Source organism: Manacus candei, unplaced genomic scaffold, assembly GCF_025592945.1.
Source record: "Manacus candei isolate 608988 ecotype Guabito, Panama unplaced genomic scaffold, ASM2559294v1 h1tg000008l, whole genome shotgun sequence".
Lineage (NCBI taxonomy): Eukaryota > Metazoa > Chordata > Aves > Passeriformes > Pipridae > Manacus > Manacus candei.
Window position 1 is genome coordinate 15,401,681 of NW_026138056.1, and position 18,972 is coordinate 15,420,652.

Here is an 18,972-nt window from a genome sequence, read left to right on the forward strand (position 1 = left end):
GATTCAAGAGTCCCCACCAGGACTGCATGGGCAGTAGTAGAAGTTCTGTGGTCACTGTGAGAATTTTGTTTCAGCTTGGGGGTGATCCACTGTTAGAGTTGTTCAGTGCTCTGCTTACTCCATTCTTACAGAAAGTATTTCCTTTTATTTCAAAAAGCCAAGCAAAATGTCATTCCTAGCCACTATCTCAATGTCTTCCCTCACTAAAACAAAACAACAGGTGACTAAATCTTGAAGTGTCATATCTGGCATATTTGGCAGTTGTTTTCTGCTTCTTGGTAATGCTGGGATGTGAACTTGAGGTCATCCCAGCTGCTCTGGCCACCTCTCTGCTCACTGAAATAAAGACTGTGATTACTATTTGCTGACACTGCTTTATGTGTGCTTTTCTTTGCATATAGTATCCCAAACACTGTGTGTAAAGATCTATGTTGATATCTTGCAGTGAGAATTTCCCTGCCAGTGGGAACCCAGGCACGTATATGTATGTTTTGGAAGCAAATGGTTATGGTGATACGTGCAAGCTTATCTGCTCAGCCTGTTCATTTGAATGTAGCCTTCCGCGATTAATTGCCAGGATGAAAAATTCAGTCCATCCTGTTTATAGTTACGTGCATTTATTCAGTCCATTGTTAAAGCTAATGATGTTGTTCATGCATGATTTTTGCTTCTATGTAAGTTTTATTATATTTTGATCTCCTATAGCACCCAACAAACTTTTAAAAACCACTTCCCCAGAAACTGTTATTTCACTGTGATTATAAAAGAACATGTATATGAATCACAAATGAGAATATTACCCAACAAGGTATTCCTAGAAACAGGAGAGCACTTTACGTGCAATACAATACATTAATCATTTATAAGTAGTAGTCAGCCATTAAAATGTTGGGCTTTTTTAATACTGTACATTGAGTACAAGAATGATGTGAAAAGCTTTTTCACTGAATATGTTTGTGAGCTTTTGAAACTTTCTTAAGTTTTCATCCTCACACTCTTGTCACAGATTTGAAAAGGAAAAGCTCAAGTACCTTTAAAGTGTGAGTATATGTGTATGCATTTGTATATACACATAAGTAGATATATGTGTACAGATACATTGTACAAACTTTTGTCTTTAAGGTAACTCAACAATGCGCTTGGTCCCTCTTCATTTCTACCGAACTTCTCATGAGAAAAGGCTTTGCCTCCTGAGACACTTTTACGATCAGGATCTGTTATCATTGTAAGCAGATTTCTCTAATGAACAAAAGTCTGATAAATCTAGCTGAGCTATCATTTCTTCACAAGGCTTTATCCCTGGGTTGGCTTCAGACATACATGTTTGTAAATGTCACCAATGTCAGAAGAAGAAAGATAGGAATGAGGAAAGCTTCAAGGAATCATGTTTTGAATTTCCTGCATGAAGGTGTAGTGTCCCCACTCCCCGTTCAGATGTAGGACATGTCTGCACATGGCAACATGAGCTCCCCTCTGTCTCTTCCCCAGGCTGGTGGGATGTTCTCCAACGCCAGTCACGAGTTGCAGAGCTCACTTATCACCACACTGTGCCCAGTGATGATGCACAGCATTTTAGCAACTGCTGAAGCTGAAACCAACTTAGGAGCTGCCTTGTACCTGGACAGCTCAGGGAGGAAGTTGGGGTCTGTCAGCTATAGCCCATGAAGATATTCCCTGGATGGTGCACATTTTGGAGAAGGTGATGAAGCAGGAGACCTTTCCGGTACAGGGTCTTGGTCTGACTCTTGCTTTTGGAACAGAAATGTTATTATCATTACAAATTCTGTCACCACTGTTCACCTTCCCTGGGCATCTTTCCCTCAGCTCCTTTGCTTTGGAGGGGAAGCAGGGCAAGGGAACGGACCAGCTGCAGAACTGCAATTGTTCTGAAGCAACTTTGCACTGCATTATTGCAATGAAGGTACAGTCTGGGTCATTTAATTTCCCTTGATGACGTAGGCAACAGTCAGAGAGATGTGCTGGGGAATTATTAGCCACATCTGATAACTTACCTTTTAAACAGAGAGCAGGACCTTCCAAATATTGTAGGAAGTGGCAAAAGCAGCAAGAGAGAACAGGTAACACTTGTAAACTATCTTTTTAAAGTGCTAAAGTTTGAGCTAAAGAAATTGCTGTTTTTCTAAGAAGAAAAGTCTATGTAATGAATAAGTTTGTTCCCACCTAAGTCCCTTCCACGTGTCATGGAAAATATAGCAGCTGTGATTCCTGTACTGGTATTTAAAATGACAAGCATATTTAAATCTGAGTTTACTAATGAAACTTGGCTAAATCTATCACACCAGCACAATAATACCATGCGACCTTTACAATTTAAACCAAATCCCTCTTGGCTCTGATGCCATTCTCAATCCCATTATGGTGAATACCCCAGGTGGCTCATGCTGTATGCTTTCAGATCAATCTGTAGTGATTCTTCTGTTTCTCCCTTTTTCATGACCTGTCTGTAGACCAAGGTACTTCATGTATGTGCCCTTCTCAGACTCTCTGGTTGAGGAGTGATGACAGGAATGGCATTCCCTCTTGTTTTCACCTGGCCAGCAGTAATCTTGAGTAAACTGGATGTGTGTGGTTGTGGAGGAGGAGAGAATATGGTCTTCGACAGAGACCAAAATGAAGGTATTCCAAGATGTCTTTGTGCTTTACATTTCCTCATGGGGTCAAACCCTGAAAGAGATCAGATTGTCTGAGTGTTAGGAAAAGAAACCTCTCTTCTGACACCCTACTCCCCTCTGCCCTAATGACTGTTTGGAAAGCACATCCATTCATTCATAAATGCATTCATTTTTCATTCATGAAATAACCTTGTTTATGCTCCAGGATTATTGGTGGCGGAAGACAGTGCATTGCATGCATAAACTTTCCGTGGCTTTAAATGCAATATTATCCTTTGTGTCTGATTTTCAGAGATGCTAAGCAGCTGTAGCTTTGAATGAAGGCCATGGAAAGCCTATGTGGCAGTCACGCTACTGAAGTGTAACTCTCTTTACCAAGTATCTCCTATTTTGCTTTCAACGCCAGACCTTAGTAGTCACAATTCAACTGTTTATTGAAGGTGAACTCCTTATCTTTTGTCTCCTATTTATCAAATCTTGTACTTGTGATTTATCCTTGCTTTATGCTGCCGTATGCAATTCATGATGCAGAACAACAGTTCTTCTGACCCTATAGAAAACTGATGGGTAGAACTGCTCGAAAAATAATCTACACTGGAAATCTTATTAAAAGTAAAATTCAACTAGTTATTACAGAATTGACAATCCGATTCATTCACCTGTCCAGGCAGAATGGAAGGTCAACTAAAATTTAGACCCTTACTAAGGAAGTGTCACTTCATATTAGTGTAACAGGCACTCCAAAGATAGGATCACATATTACTAAACGTAAGAGGTGCAAAACCCACTTACAAATGTAAAAGCAACAACCTGTACACGTATGGTTATTGAGTAGGACATTGGTATTATAATCTTTCAAACAACAGTTTTGTCTGATTTAATTCATCATGAAGTGAAAGTTTCTGGTGTGTCAGGAGTTCTCTTGACCTGACACAAGAACTTTATAGCTTAACTTTATAACCTCAGGAAATTAAATCCATCATTGCAATCCTAAATCTAGTCTTTCTCTAAAGATACTAAAATTTTTGTAATACCCACTATTTATTACACAATGGAAACTTAAAAATTGTAAAACTTTGCCTTTAGTATCTCACACACACAATCACATTGAAGTGTCTAAGAACACATTGCAAGCTACTTGTTTGTTGGGTTTTATTTTGGAGTTAGCAGAAAATAAAAAGCTCGTTAACCTTCACTGGTTTTCACTTCACTGGAGTTGTTCTGAGAACTGCAAACATTCAGAAATTGACTCCTAGGTGGGATCTTTTATGCAACTACAGAAACATTTTAAATTTGTCCTGTGAATTAGGAAAGGAGACTTCAGCATTGGGTGCTCTTTGTAGTCCCACAGATTGATCTGAGGTACAATTCTGACCACACTGTCATCACATGGCTCTAGAAACAGTCACGTACTGCCTCAGAAGAAGGAACTGTTTTGACTCTTCCTCCAGAGGTTGGTTTGTGTGAAACCTGCTCCAGTTTTCTTTACAGCATGCTGATAGGATTGCCTGTTGCTTGTCCAGGTATCCTATTTCTTGCAGCTAATCTGAACATGCATCTCAGGTTTCTTTTCAATCTGCTGAAATATGACTATGATAATTTTATCTTGACAGTCTGTATGGCTCCACTCGCATTTAACAGTCCGTCTGACTGGCTGTGGGTTTCAGGCACATGACCTTGGGAGAGGTACAGACTATTCATTTGTGAAAACCTTCTCTGTCAGAGTGATGTGCGTGTGCTTGTGTCTGGTATAGCTTTATAAGGCCATGGCAGACACAAAACCTGTCCTTTGGTGTCTCTCACTGCCCGGACTGGCCACAGAACAGTTTTTCTGGGCTTGTCTGGGTTCAGCTGGCAGCTCTGCCTCTTCTGCTTCCATCCTGTTTTTATTTAACTGCCTATTTTCAGCTTACTGGAGGGCAGTTGATAACGTAGAGTGCGATAAACAAAACATGTAAATTCCTGACTGTGTAATAGATTGGTAGCACCGCCAATTAGGAAAGTTGCCCAGTGGTTCCCGTTATAGTACCCTGGTTTTCAGAGGATTTGTGAAACTTTTAATATTTGAACTGAAATTTTTCAAGCCAGCTGTTTTCCTCAGCCCGAGTAGTTTTGGAATATTGCAGCTTAAGTGATTCAGTAAGACTGAGAGCAAGACAGGGATAAAAATAAGTTGTTTTTTCTCATGTTTAAAGAAAATCTTGAGTTATTTTCTTTGGTGTGCTTTAGTATCCTTGTACATTGAAACAAGGATGTAAATAAACTTCAACAGAGCACATGACCTTTGTGTGAGCACTACTACTCTTATTTTTCCCTGTGGAAATCTGCCTGTCTTTGGCCTATACAGCAGCACTCGGGAAAGTAAATCCAGAGCAGCTTATCCATGTTAAGAACTGGCTGCAGATGAAGATCTTTGATGGAACCAGTCCTTCTACAGGTGCTGGAGAGCCTCTTTGTCTCCTCAAGGCACCTAAGTTGTTCCTTAGTCCTTAAGCACCTTCCAAGGTTTCTGCTGTATTTGTCTTTGTGTGGCTTTGGGTACACAAGTGTGTACCAAGGAGTCAAATACTGTCCCCATAAGTCTTACATATACCAAGGGATACGCTGCAATTTCATGGTCAGCCCGAACTTTGGCACCTCCTGTCTCTTAAACACTGAGGCTGCTAAAGCAAACAAACACATAGCACTATTGTTACCAATTTCCTCTGCATTAATTCTGCGAATAGTGTGGCATTGTCCTTGTTTTGTTGAATAAGGGTGCAATTTCTTTCTAGCAGTTAATGCTGCTTAGCATTCCAAACAACCTTGATGGAGGATCCCAAAGTACTCTGGGCTTTCACATCTGACTCACATGAGGTATACATAGCATCTACGCTTCTGGCAGTATTCCAGCAGGACAGGCAGGGAGCAGGAGAGGCAGCACTGTCTCAAGGGAAAGAAAGTAGCTTACATTCAAAGTTCATTTCCATTTTGGTTTATAAAGCAATGCTTTTCAAAACTTCTAGGTTTCTGTCATACATCCAGCCCTTAGCTAAACAGATCTCAGAGGGGAAAAAACAAGCAGAAGGAAAATAAATACGTGAACCTTTTGAAACCTTCATCATGGCACATTGGCCAGTATTGAGTAGAAAATAATCCTGCTGTCATCAGTGTTTTTGATGTTAGGGTTACGCCTCTACATTTTTTTTTGTTGTTGCTGTTCTCTTTTAGCAATCTTTCTTTTCTTTAGAAAGAGCCTTTTGGTTCAATTTCTCTTTCATTCCGTGTGGTCAGATGAATGTTATTTCCTACTTAGTAAATGCCCCATGCTTACTGTGTTTTATCCACGTGAGTAGATTTACTTGAGATCACTGTGAATGTCACATGATGAGGGGAGCAAAGAGTTAATATTTTTTACTGAGCTGCATAATACTTTTGGATACATTTCTCTGTTGATCTCCCAATCCTCTTATATCTACCTAAATAAGTTCTTTATTGTGGAAAATAACTTTGCAATTTATAACACTGTGAGATCACTTTTCCCTCAAAAGATCTACTTTATATAGTCCTTTCTTGTTTCAGACACACTGGTTATGCTCCAGTTTCCTCTCTGGTAGTAACGGTTTAAGGATAAGTAATAGGCCAACCTTGCAAGAAATTGTGTTTTTACAAACCCAATTTGTACTTTTTGAAAATATGAACAAAATTCTGGCAAATGGGAGTGGTGGCATCTTAAATCAACAGGTCCTCCCCCCAGTTATCTGTAATAAAAAGGCTTTGGGATTTTTTTCTGATCTCCTTCACAAGATTTCTGTGCTTGCTTCTCCTGCTTTTCACTTTACTGGACCTCATGTTTCTTGACTGCTCAACAAGAAACACTCTGACCAAGGCATAAAGAACATGGAGAGGGTATGAGTATATCTCAGTGACTGCATTCTACAGTTTCCAAACTTATAAAGTAATTCATCAACTGGACAACTAAAAATAGGAATGAGCACCATAATTAAGTGGTTTATAAAAGACGTGATCTTTTATTAATGTGAGACAGATTTTCCCACTACCTGGGAATATGTTTGGAAACAAGTAAAAAGAAAACATCCCACATTCCAGCACTTACTCCAGACAAAGGTTGCCTTCCTGACTTCCTCAGGGAAACAGTCAATTTCACATACTTTAATTTGTGTAGTAACCCACAGGCATTGGTATAGTGATGTATTAAGGGGTTCAGAAAGCTATACTGAACTCAGTTATTATTTCAATGGAAATCCTACCTGAATAAATGGATTACCAGCTGCTCACACAAAAATATTTCAATTAAGACAGGAGAGTAACTGGTAAATTCCATGGACAAACATATTTCCCAGGTTTCAGATAATGCAGGAAAACTGTTAACCTTATGGTGCAAAAAAGGAAGATGCTGAACTGAACAAGCTGATGTGCAGATACGAGCTACTGTGAGTTTATATTGCTGTTGCAAGTAGTTTCGTGTGTAGAGAAATAACTGCTGTGCAGTCCAGGCTGAGTGCCAGAGTCTTTTTCTCTGCTTGTATGGTGCTGAGGTTGCCAGCGCTTACCCCAAAACTGACATAGCTGTTGGCATAAGCCTACACAAGGAGTGATCGCTTTGGTGTCTGAAATATAATGCAGTGTATAGGCGACTTCTTTACAAAGAGAGCAGCAGAGATATGAATCTTTGTGTCTCTGATGAGAAGTAGCAGATGGGTGTTTGCTGGAGGCCGGAGAGGGGAATGGAGGGAAGAGCACAAGCAGGATTTTGCTGCTGATGTCCTGCCACTTCCCAGGTGCTCTGACCAGAGCCCTACCTCAGCATTTTGTTGGAGCAAGTCCAGAGGAGGGCCACGAAGTTGAGAAGGGGACTAGAGTACCTCCCCTCTGAAGACAGGCTGAGAATGTTGGGGCTGTTCAGCCTGGAGAAGAGCAGGTTGTGTGGAGAACTCATAGCAACCTTCTAATATCTGAAGGGGGCCTAAAGGGAAGCTGAAAAGAGACTCTTCATTAGGAACTGTAGTGATAAGACCAGGAGTAATGGGTTCAAACTGAAAGACGGGAAATTTAGATTAGATATATGGAATAAATTCTTTACTGTGAGGGTGATGAAGCACTGGAAAAAGTTGCCCAGAGAGCTTGTGGATGCCCCATCTCTGGAAGTGTTCAAGGCCAGATTGGATGGGGCTCTGAGCAACCTGTTCTAGTGGAAGGTGTCCCTGCCCATGGCATGAGGGATTTGGAACTAGATGATCTTTAAGGTCCTTTGCAACCCAAACCATTCTATGATTCAATGATTTTGTTTGCAAACAGAATTCAGGTTTCTGTGTACAAATGGGTTCAGAAACAAAGGCTTAAAAGAAAGGAAAAAAAGGCCTAGATTCCAAAAAGATTTAAAACCATGGCTGTGTAATTGCAAGTAAGAATCTGTGACAGTTACTTTCCAATCATATAAATCAAGTAGCCTTTAAACAGCAAGACCATTCAGATGGTCAGCTGGGAAGTAGATTTAGGGTGTCAGCTCAAGTAGACTCAGTCTACTGACATTAAATATAACTTTGGAGATGAAACTTTGCCTCTGGCTGCATGATAAAGGAACTAAGACTCCCACTCTCAGATAAAATATGTAGTTCTCAGAATACATGATGTCACGTGCTCCTCATCCTAGGAATTTGCACCTTACGCAGCAGAACAGAAAAAAACAATATAGGCAATGCACAAAGAAATAAGATATGACTCATTCACAAAAAAATGTCATTGCTTATGTCATCAGTTAATAGGCAGCACAGCATATCCCCAAACTACTTTGAAAAGTACTGTGTTGTTTGAGGTTTTTCTTTCTAGCTGAAAGGATGTTGTGCCATCAGTCCTTCTACACTTAGGAAGATAAGTTATTTTTTACTATTTTTTTAGAGCATCATCATTTTCATAGTCTTCTAGGGTGTGTCCTACCTTAGTACCACCTCTTTTCATTTAATAACCTGTGTTTGGAATTAAGGATACTTGAAAGTAAAATGATGATTCTTAGAGAAGTTATTAAAACTGACGTACCCTTTAAGAAGCATAAAGAGTTTTTATGAGTTCTATTTGTGCATTACCTGGGTTTGCCAAAGAGTTTTGTTTGTGTATATCCCAAAGCATGGCAATTTCTTGGAAAGGGGTGGTTTTTGTTTTTATTTCTTGCTCTAAGCATATGGTCAGTGCTAGAGAAGAAGGCCAGCGTTTGCCCTAATTGGGTCAGATTCTGGCTTCTGAGAGCACCTTAGTGTGCAGCTCATAAAAAAAATAGGACAGAAACGGTGAGTATAAAGAATATGATCTTTATCAAAGTAGTTTTAGGTCTGAGCATTCTCTCAGGATTCTCACTTATGACTATGGAGGGCTCTAAGGAAAGCTACAGTTCTTTCAGATAAATCAGCTGGTCTGATTACCATTATTATTAATATTTTAGAAGGAAAAGGCTGATTTTGAAACAAGGTTTTTTAAGCAATGTGTCATTTTTACATCATTTTGGCAGGAGCTCTGGCATCCAGATTCATATATCTAGCTGAAGAGGTGGAGACTTCAACATACTAAATAACTCACTGACTAAGACGCTATTCTAGTAAACACGCCAGAGAGATGCCTCTGGCACCAGCACAAACTTGGATGGCACAGCATGTGTCCATACCGCTGAACTCAGTCTTCAGCGAGGGTGTGGCCACAAGCAAACAGCCTGCAAACTCCCAGGCTGTGGCCTGGAGCCCTTTGGAGGAAGGAGGGCTGTGTGGGAACAAAACTGTACCAGAGACCACTGTAATGCTGTAGCAGTGTAGGCAACAGTTCTCAGGAGCATGTCCTTGCCCAAGTTTCACTTGCTAATATGGACATAGTCTGATCAGGGAGATGGGACCACATAAAGAAGAAGTGGTGGTTTGGTTGCCATCGCTCACCGTCGTGTTGCAAGACATGGGTTATGAACCCCGTTAAATGCTGTAATAGGTTATTCAGTAACTCTGGGCAAGCTGCCTCCCTAACAGCTCCTGAGTTAAACTGGAACAAATCTGCCCTGGGAAACGCCAGAACCCAGCTTGACTGCTTGTCTTCTGCTGGGCAGGATCTTGCTGTCAACAGGGTTTTTCAAGAGATATTACGCATTTGCTTTCAAAAGCCATGAAAATATTTGTGTGGAAATCTTGCCATTGGATACAAAAACGTTTGTCTCCTGGGCCCAGCACTGTATTCAGTGTGCTGCAGTAAATCATTGATGGCCTAATTTCTGACGTTACTTTTTTTTCCAAATTCCTCTATATGTGGCATTCTGTTTTCTCTGTTTACAAAGAAGTATTTGTATTGGTACCTTTTACTGGAACCTCAATGCACGTAACAGGGATGATGTTACTGTGGTCTAAGTAACAACATGTAGCTCTGTTGTTCCTGAGTTGCCAGATACGTGTGCAAATAGCTAAACAGTCTGGATGGGAAAATTTGATTTCAGGAGTACACTAAGCTTCCAGGGCTTGTCAGCGTCTGTTCAAATAGCTCCAAATTGTGTCAGGATGTGCTTGTGTAGGTGTGAGAAGAATCAGTCAGGAGGTGAACCAAAGGACTGCACTGCACAGCTCCGATTCCTTTTCAGAGGAAAATTTTCTTGAGTCACGGCTATAAAGGAAGTATTTGTTCATATGCACAATACTAAGCAGACAATTCCTTCCACGCAGGCTGTTAAAATTAAGTGCTCAAAGTTTGTGTCCATTTCCAGCTGTTACATGAAGATCTGTGTGCTGGTTGCCCAAATTGTTAAAGTAGCTGGTATCCAAATACCATAATAATGGGCATTGTGGGAAGGCTTAAATGTAGTAGAATTGCCTGTCTGTTGCATCTGTTTCACTGATGAGAGAACTGAAGCACCTCAGCTGTGAAGACAGACTACAAGAGTTGGGGTTGTTCAGCCTGGAGAAGAGAAGGCTCTGGGGACACATAGGAGCATCCTTCCAGTACCTAAAGGGGCCCTGCAAGAAAGCTGGAGAGGGACTTTGTACAAGAACATGTAGTGATAGGACAAGGGGCAATGGCTTTAAACTGAGAGTAGATTTATATCAGATACCAGGAAGAAATTCTTTACTATGATGGAACAGAGAAGTTGTGGATGTCCCATTGCTGAAAGTGTTAAAGGCCAGACTGGACGGGGCTGTGAGCAACTTGACTTATTGAAAAGTATCCCTGCCCATTGCTGGGGGGTCCCCTCCAACACAAACCATTCTATGATTCTATGTTATCCACAATATCCAAAGGCATAAGGAAAAAAAAAATCACTGCTGCATAGGCCAGCTGAAACTGCTGAGCACTCAGCAGTTTAATAATAATAATAATAATAAACATAGTGACATTTTTAGGGAGGTAGATTTATGTCTTTTCTTAGAAATAAATTCTGTGCTGAGTAAGCAGACTAGTTCTGTAGTTTCCTTAGTATAAATCAGAAATTTGATTTGAGATATATATTAGATTCATGCTTTGGGCTAAAGTTTCTGGTTAAATTTGCAAATGTTTTCACTTCCCCTGGGTACAAGAGTCCTGCTCATCCTCCTTCAGTCTTGTAATATGGGAGCTGGTTTCCAGTTCAGTTGTTGTAGTTTCATGCTTCTCTGGCTAACATTTGATCACAGGGTGATTAAGTGAATTTTTGTATGTTCCAATACTGGCAGTTCTGCATGTAAATTGCCATCATTGGGTTTTCGAAGTCTCAGGCAAAGCAGAACTGTTGAATCCAGCTCAGGACTTGATCCACAGCCTAATATGGATGTAGAATGTCTTTGGCCTCAGCCTCTCTGAGCACATTCAGAGCCTGCCAGGATCTCACTTTGGACTGTTTGCATGATGAATTCGTCCTAAGCAGTAAACAAAGTGTCGTTAATGCTCTAAATAGGCTGCCCCATTTCCTGGGTTCTCTGTGGTTCAGCTGTTATTTAACTTCATTAACACGATTTTTTTTGAATCAGAAAATTAGTGTTTCAGCTTTTTTGTTGCATCTGTGCAGTGACATATAGCAGAACTGTGGCACCATGAAACACATGTTAGTTTTACTTAAAAACTAAACTTTCAAGGTCATTTTGGCTATTTTTAATGTTGCTATTGCAAATTCCCCGCCTTTAAAATTTACCCTGAAAATGATTTTGTACATGTAGTACTATCATGCTAGAAAGAGCTGAGCAGTTCCTGGGTAGGACATCCATAGTCCTGGGCTAGTGGCTCTGAGGGGCCCTGTCTGAGCCAGGGGGCTGGAACAGATGATCTCCAGAGGTCCCTTCCAACCCCAGTCACTCTGCAAGTCTGTGACAGAGTTGAGTTGTTGTCTCTGTGAGGCTAATCCTGTTCCTGTGAGAGCAGCCACCTGAGCACCTACTTCATTTTTCCTTTGTTTATAGTTGTCAGGAAAGTTGATTAAAACTCAAAATCTCTCTTTGGTGCAACTCCAGATATACATGGTGGAATTTTCTCCCTCGGAAGCCTTAGATCTGTATTCTCTGACCATGGTGTGTGGCCATATGGGTCAATTGGTAGTGGGAGATCTGGACATTACACAACAGCCCACTTCGATGGCTTTAACAAGTAATATTATCTGTAGAAAAAGTCCTGTGGGTCCTAGGATATGAAGCAGCATGTTTCAATTTCTATAAAAATATCGACCAAAAAAGAAGAAAAAAGGCATTCCCTCTGGCATGTTATTTCTGGCTCTTGTTTGTTTGTGTTAAATGGAAGATCTAGAGGGAAGAGTCTGCTTTCTCCATTTCACCCAATGTCCTTCAATAGGAAGGATTCTCTTGCTAAGTTTTGTCTCTGACAACCAGAGGTAGTAATTAACTCACCAGGTCTCCCCTCTTGTGCTGCAGTGTATTGAACCTGAGAGTCATTGAAGAATTACACAAGCTGCTTTTTATTTTGGAGGGCTGAATTACCTCCAGGGAATTTCCAGACCTTCCCAGATAGTAAGAAACTCTTCCATAATTTCATATGGCTGATCTCTGACTGCTGTTAATCATGTGATTAACTGTTGTAGTTGCTTTCCAGTGTTGTCCCTTAACATGGAATTAGTGGCCACCAAGCCCTGTTGGTGTCCTCAGCATTTCATATATAGTGGCATTGGAATCATTTCACCATTTACTTAATTGATAGTAAGGCCAAATGCAAGGGGGGGGGGTACACCCACCTACCCCCACCACCAGAAAGTAAGAGTTCAGACTGGTGTGTACATTGTTATGACTGAGATTGAAATTGTGGTGTTTCTGCTGCTACCCCCATCAGAATTATCCAAGTTACTGCTTAGAAGATGAGGGAATCTAGGGGGTTTTATATGAAGCTTAATCTTCTTCTTTGAGAAAGGAGTTAATTAACTCTTGAAGACCAAATTATTTATGGGAATCCCCTGCATTTGGAGTGTGTTTTTTGAAACTTCATGGGTCTTAGCTAGATCTAACTTAATCTTAGACTATTTCTCCATCATTTTATTCCTTCCCTGGTGTACCTTTAGCCCCAGACTAGTCACCACTGAACATACCACATTCCTAGCAGATGAATACTTTGGAGAGGGACCTAGTTTACTGTGGAGTCTGCAAGACACTCCTGAAAACTAGCAGGAAAAAACTATTAAAAAAAATGTTTAAGTGTGTTTATCTGTTTAGTCCTTAAAAATGACAGTGTAGTTCTTCATTTTATCCAGCCATTACTGAATTCTTCTGTAACACCAGAAGTACCCATAGTGTTGTAGCTTAGTATTTCATTTTTCTCTTGTTCTCACTAATAGTCTTGTAAACACATAGGTATGTGCTTTGCTCTGTCCAGGTAATTAACTCTGCTAGTAAAGAAGTGCTCAAATACCCTCTCTAAATGTCACGTTTCCTCAGTTTCCTGAAATTAGAAGGTACTTATTAGGTACCCTCATTCACTAACCAATTATAAATGAAAATAAATTACTTCTTATTTTTAACATCAGCCTAAAGGTTTGGGTTTTTTTAGTAGGCTAGGATTTGGGGCTCTAGCACAGCCTTGTATGCGATTAAGAGGTCTTAGGGGTTAAATGGAGCAGGTTAGTTGCATATTCAATATACGTTAAGTAACATGACATTTTTGAAAAACACAGATAAGGTGTTTTTGTAATTCAGCCTTTCCTCTTGACAGCATACTTTTAAAGGACAAAAAAATAGGTGATTACGGAAAATAATTTCTGACTGATGTTCAGCCCCGGAAAACTTCTTACTACCTTGCCTATGAATCAGGAAGGTACCAAGGTTTATCTCGTTGGAGCATGCACATGCACCTCCACCTCCTAATAAATTTATTGCTTGGTAGGTTGGCTCCCTGGGAGCTGGATCTATCCTGGTGGGCAGGGCTGTAGAGCTGGCAGGGCTGGCTCTTCCTCCATCACACTCTGGAGTTGATATGCCACAGCACTTACCTTTCCTTGACCCCATCCTCCCCTCCTGCTGTGAACGGAGGAGATCTCCTAGATGAGATTTCAAAAAGCTTTGATCCTGGCTGGATCCTGCTCACTTGGCAGCAATAAGCCAGGGCAGACCCACAGCTGTCTCCAGCTCTCCTCACTGCCCCAGGCTCTGCAGTCAGGCAGGCAGATGCTCCATGAATCGATGCAAGCAATCAGGAAACTCCCCTGCAGTATTTCAGCACAAAGGATCCACACTCAGTTACATTGCCACAGAGACTGGAAAAGGCTTTAGACCACCATTTTGCATACAAATAAGATTTTAGTGGTGGGGAAAGACATACCTGGTGTAGGCTAAGGGGGTAGTTGCACAGGGCAGTATCCACCTCTGGACACTGTAAAATATACTGGGGGGACCTGCCTCTTGCCTTTTTTGATGAGGGATGTGTCAGACCCCTCAGACAGCAACTCCTGTCCCAGATGTGTGGGGAGAACAGAGTGGAGGGAAGGAAACCTTGCCTGGGTTAGATGCTGGGGCACTGGCAAAAGCGTATGCTTGAGATGGGAAGCCAGATGTCCTTTCTGTGTCCAGTAGTATAACAACCATAGCAAGAGTTAATTCTCAAGTTGAGAGGGATTGTGTTTTCCATAGGGGACCGATACCTACACCAGTCATTTTTTGAACTTTCTGTACAAATTGCCAAGGACTGACAGAAAATAAATTGGAGGGAAGGATGAGTTGTAGCACAAAACAGTGAAACGCTGTTTCATGTAACTGTTTGAAGGCTTGTTTTAGCATCTTGAAAGGAAGCAGGAATTCACGTGTTTTATTTTTAGCTTGCAAGGGAAGAGTTATTTAGCGTTCCTTTATATCTCATCTCTGAAGATGTTCTCACTGAGGCAGGATCTGAAGTCCTGGAGCTGGTTAACCCAAGACTTGCCTGCCTGTGAAAATTTATTTTTACAAAGGGGAATTACCGCAATTGTTTTTCCTTTATAAAATTTTAAGTAGAACTGAGTCCAAACTCCAGAGTCACTAGAGTGTTAAAATACTTTCTACTGCTGGCAGTGATTTCTGATTCACAGCATATGAAAGCATTTTGCTTTCAGGAACTCATGAGCTTTTTCAGATTTCTATTGCAGAGTTGCTTTTGTTGCCATTTGCTTTGATTTTGGCTCCCATTAAATTATATGCAGTTCTAATTTTTCTAAAGGAATATTTTAATCAAAGATTTTAATCGTATTTCTGTGACTGGGCCTTAAAACTCTAAGCAGAGATGGGATGAGCTACTCACTTACAGTTAGTGCTGAAAAAAACCTTGCTAGCATTTCCCTCTTCCCTTCTCCCAGGTCTCTGAATGTCAATACTGTGGCTTATGCTTTAGGTTCCTGAAAATCAATGAGATATTTATGATACTTTGTTTTCCACTAGCCAGGTAGTGAATGGATTTGTAAGATGTTGCTTGTCAATACTCGCATCTCTTGCCCAGTACTCTTGGGTCAACAAACATGCATCTTAACCTCCTAGTGAGAGTACTCTTACTTTCCTTGCTTTTCTTTCCTGTGAGGCAGCAGAACAGTGTCAGCAGCAATGAAATGAGAGCTATCATTTCCTCGAATGGGTAAGACTATCTGCAAAGCATGTATTAAAAATAAAACGGGAAGTCAGTGATTATCAATTTTTAGCAAGCACATTTCTGCTGATCTTCAAACTGATGCCTAACGGTAACAAAAGGAGAAGCTCTGCATCTGGGCAGTGTAATTTCTGGTTATTTGAAGTATCTTTTCCTCTCATTAAGGCATGGACTGTTTTTATTTTAAGGCCTAAGACTAGTAAGAATAATAACAGAGGCCTAATGTTGTTGCTTGTAAACAGCACGTGTTGAACAGCATGGCTGGGATAAATAGGTATCAGGTTGAAAAAAAAAAAGGAGCGTCCATTTTTTGTGCATTTACAGTTTTCTGAAGTAAAAGGCAGCATATGGCAACCCTAGCAAGGAAGAAGTCACGTCTCTCAGAGGCTCTTCCCCAGCTTAAGGAGTTAGTGATTGCTTCCCACCCTCATAAAAGAACATTACTGGCATCCCTGTGCTGAGCGGCGTGCGTGTGGGTGACGGGAAATAAGGCTTCCTCCAGACCTGGCCACCTGCTTGAGGAGAAGCGATGGCGGTGGGAGGGAAATCCACCCACCAGCGAGCCGAGAGCCTTGATTGATGTCTGTTTTCACTGCCGGAGGGGAACCAGCACACTGCTGCACTTCAGGCTTCTCCTTTTTGCATCTCTTTTCCCCTGGAAAAGAATTGGGAGTGTTCATTTGGACCCTGCTGCAGAGGAGAGGGAACAGCCTGCACACCTGCCAGGAAAGGGAATCCTAAACAACTGCTCCCCCTCAGAGGAGATTGGGAGCTGGGCCAAACATTTCATACGTGGGTGATTAAAATTAGACTCCTGCATCCATATGTACGCTCTCATTTTGAAAACACTGCCTGGCTTACTTTTCTCTCCTGCCTTTTATGTAGTCCTGTAGTGGGCAAATGCTTCCACCTTTCCTGTGGCTCTGAACAGTGGTCCTTGCACTCGCTGAAAATACATCTGTCTTTTCTCTCTGTAATCATACCTGATCACAGGCACAGGAACACAGCTCTGTCTTTCCATTTGCCACTAATATTCCCTTGAAAAGTATCTTCTTGAAAGGGAAAAAAAAAGTTATAACCTCTCCTTTGGAAAAAGAGCCAAGTTATGAAGCGGACTTGGCTTTTTCCCTGTCCTCCTGTGCTGCATTTGCCTGAGCAAACCAAGACCTTCCTGGAACTCAAGCTGGCTGATCAAGAAAGGTCCAGGTCTTGGTGGAAAGGCATCCCAAGGAGGAAAGGGAGAAGGTAGACAGACTGGCACAGCACTCAACTATGATGTACTTGTCTGCAGCCTGTTCTGTTCACAAGCACCAAAACCATCAAAGGATAAAGAAGCAATAAGGCAGCGAGTGCATGGCTGCATGACCTTCGATTGGGAACGATGCAGACGTGCAGTGAGCTGCACAAAGCTGTTGGTGCAACAGGACTTCATGCAAAATTTCAGCTTTTCGTGTCAGTTGGATAAGATCACAAAGATGCTTATCATCATTAGACAGTGATTTGTTCCTGAGAACTCTGAAGCATTCCAAGACCCGAGTACTTCCAGAAAGAAATCCTTATATTTCAAAAGACTTTTGAGTATTTTTTAATGTTCTCCTCTTAAGAGCTCTTCTTAGGAAAATGAGGAGTGTTCCTGGAATTAGTGACTACTAGGAAAGCCCTATTAATGCTACTGTTTCATAAGCATCCTCCTGCTTCACACTGTGTACCCACTAGACAGTCTAAGGGCCACAGTGGGTAAAGATCGGGGGGGACCCACATTCTCCTAGGAGTGGATCAGTTGGGTTGTGATTCTACTTCAAAGACAGAATCCTTTCTTGGGTTAACTCCTCTGTGTGAGGAAGCAGCAAAGCCTCCTCTGTGCCTTGTGTGCTTGGCTGTTTTGAACTTGCCCATCACCCTGCCAGCTGCAGGGCTGTCCTGGTCCTTGCACAAGTACGTGCACTCCCATACAGTTGAACAGCCATCTCTGTACCTTTCCTGGGGAAAAATGTGCTCACACAGAAATGCTGAAATATTTTCCCTGTAGGAGCACAACTTGGATTGTAAATGGATTCTTGTATCTTCCCCACCTGGTCCCAGCTGGGGCCTGGTGAGGGTGCGTGGGATCTCCCTGCACTGGGTTTCTTTTCCTTTCCTCTGGAACAGCTACAAGCTGCTGGGTACAGGCCAAGACAGAGACAGAGGAGGCAGCTGATGCACACCCCGTTCTTGCCCTAACATGGAGCGAGGACAAGGCTGCAGGGCACACAGATTCAAAAGCTTTTTTTCAATATCAAAACTAAGAACAAAGCACCTTGTATAGCAAAGTGAAGTTATTAGCTTGTTCCAGCTTGGAAAAAGACCTTTCAGAGCAGATAGTGCTGGCATTGTCTCCTAACAAGTCTGCAGGCTTTACTGGAGGTAGTTTATCTCAAGCTGCTTTTTCATTCTTTCAGATGTTGAATTGTCCTCCCAGATACACAAAATTAAAGAAAAGCAGTGACTTTAAAACAAAATATCCCAATAAAAAAACTCAAGTGGAATTCATACATTTTTACAGAACAGCTCCCAAAAACTTGCCAATAATTGTAGTTTTAAGAGGACTTGCAGTTTTATGCACAGCCTCTAAGCTTCTCCCTCCATCAGTAAGAGTTTTCTGATGACATGTGGAGTACAGGGATGTGGCGTTGTTAACATTACAGATGCACGTGTTCGTTGTGTACAAGCAAGAGGACAAGGTATGTATAAAAGAGATTTCCAGAATTACACAACTCCTATTGCTGTCATAAAAATGTTGGCAGCTGAGCACAAGAGAGGGGCCAAAATATGTTCCCGGAGAGCAGAAGAGGAGCAGGACTGAGCAGTTACACGTTGTTGGCCATGGGAGCCGAGCCATCCGCATGTGTGTCGCCCCTGACAAGTCTCTGTGCCTGCTGGCCCTTGCCTGGGAAGGCTGTTGCAGCCCATCTCCCCACCAAGGAAGGTGCAAGAGTCCTTATGCTGATGGAAGGGAAAGCTGGAAATTATCTACTGAGGAAGGAAGTCTTTTGAGAATCAGGTTTCACTGTTTCAACTGCTTAAGGAAAAGCTTTTTTATAATATACTGTCAATAGGAGGTGTCTGTGGAGGTGTGTGTATATATGTATGCAACATATGCATATAAGGAGAAGAACTTTTACTGTGGTCTGTCAGCCTTAAGCACTTTGCTTCTATTTTCCTTTAAACCCTGTGACTTCATAAAAATAAAAAAAAAAAAAAAAGACATTAAGAAACTCCCAGGGTAGAGTGCGTGCAAGTGTGTGTGTGAGGGAGTATGAGTAAC

At 41.5% G+C, this 18,972-nt stretch overlaps 1 protein-coding gene across 28 annotated transcripts in view; it reads left to right on the top strand.

The window, feature by feature from the left end:
• The window catches only part of DTNA (dystrobrevin alpha), a 234,169-nt gene that overhangs the window by 57,995 nt on the left and 157,202 nt on the right, over positions 1-18,972 (top strand). For 22 of the 28 annotated variants that reach the window (XM_051769722.1, XM_051769927.1, XM_051769740.1 and 19 more), the window contains one exon: positions 1,123-1,225. The exons of the other annotated variants lie outside the window; for them this stretch is intronic. In XM_051769722.1, the coding sequence (XP_051625682.1) occupies positions 1,134-1,225 (92 nt within the window). In that variant the 5' untranslated portion in view covers positions 1,123-1,133. The remainder of the gene's footprint in view (positions 1-1,122; positions 1,226-18,972) is intronic. 28 annotated transcript variants of the gene reach the window in all.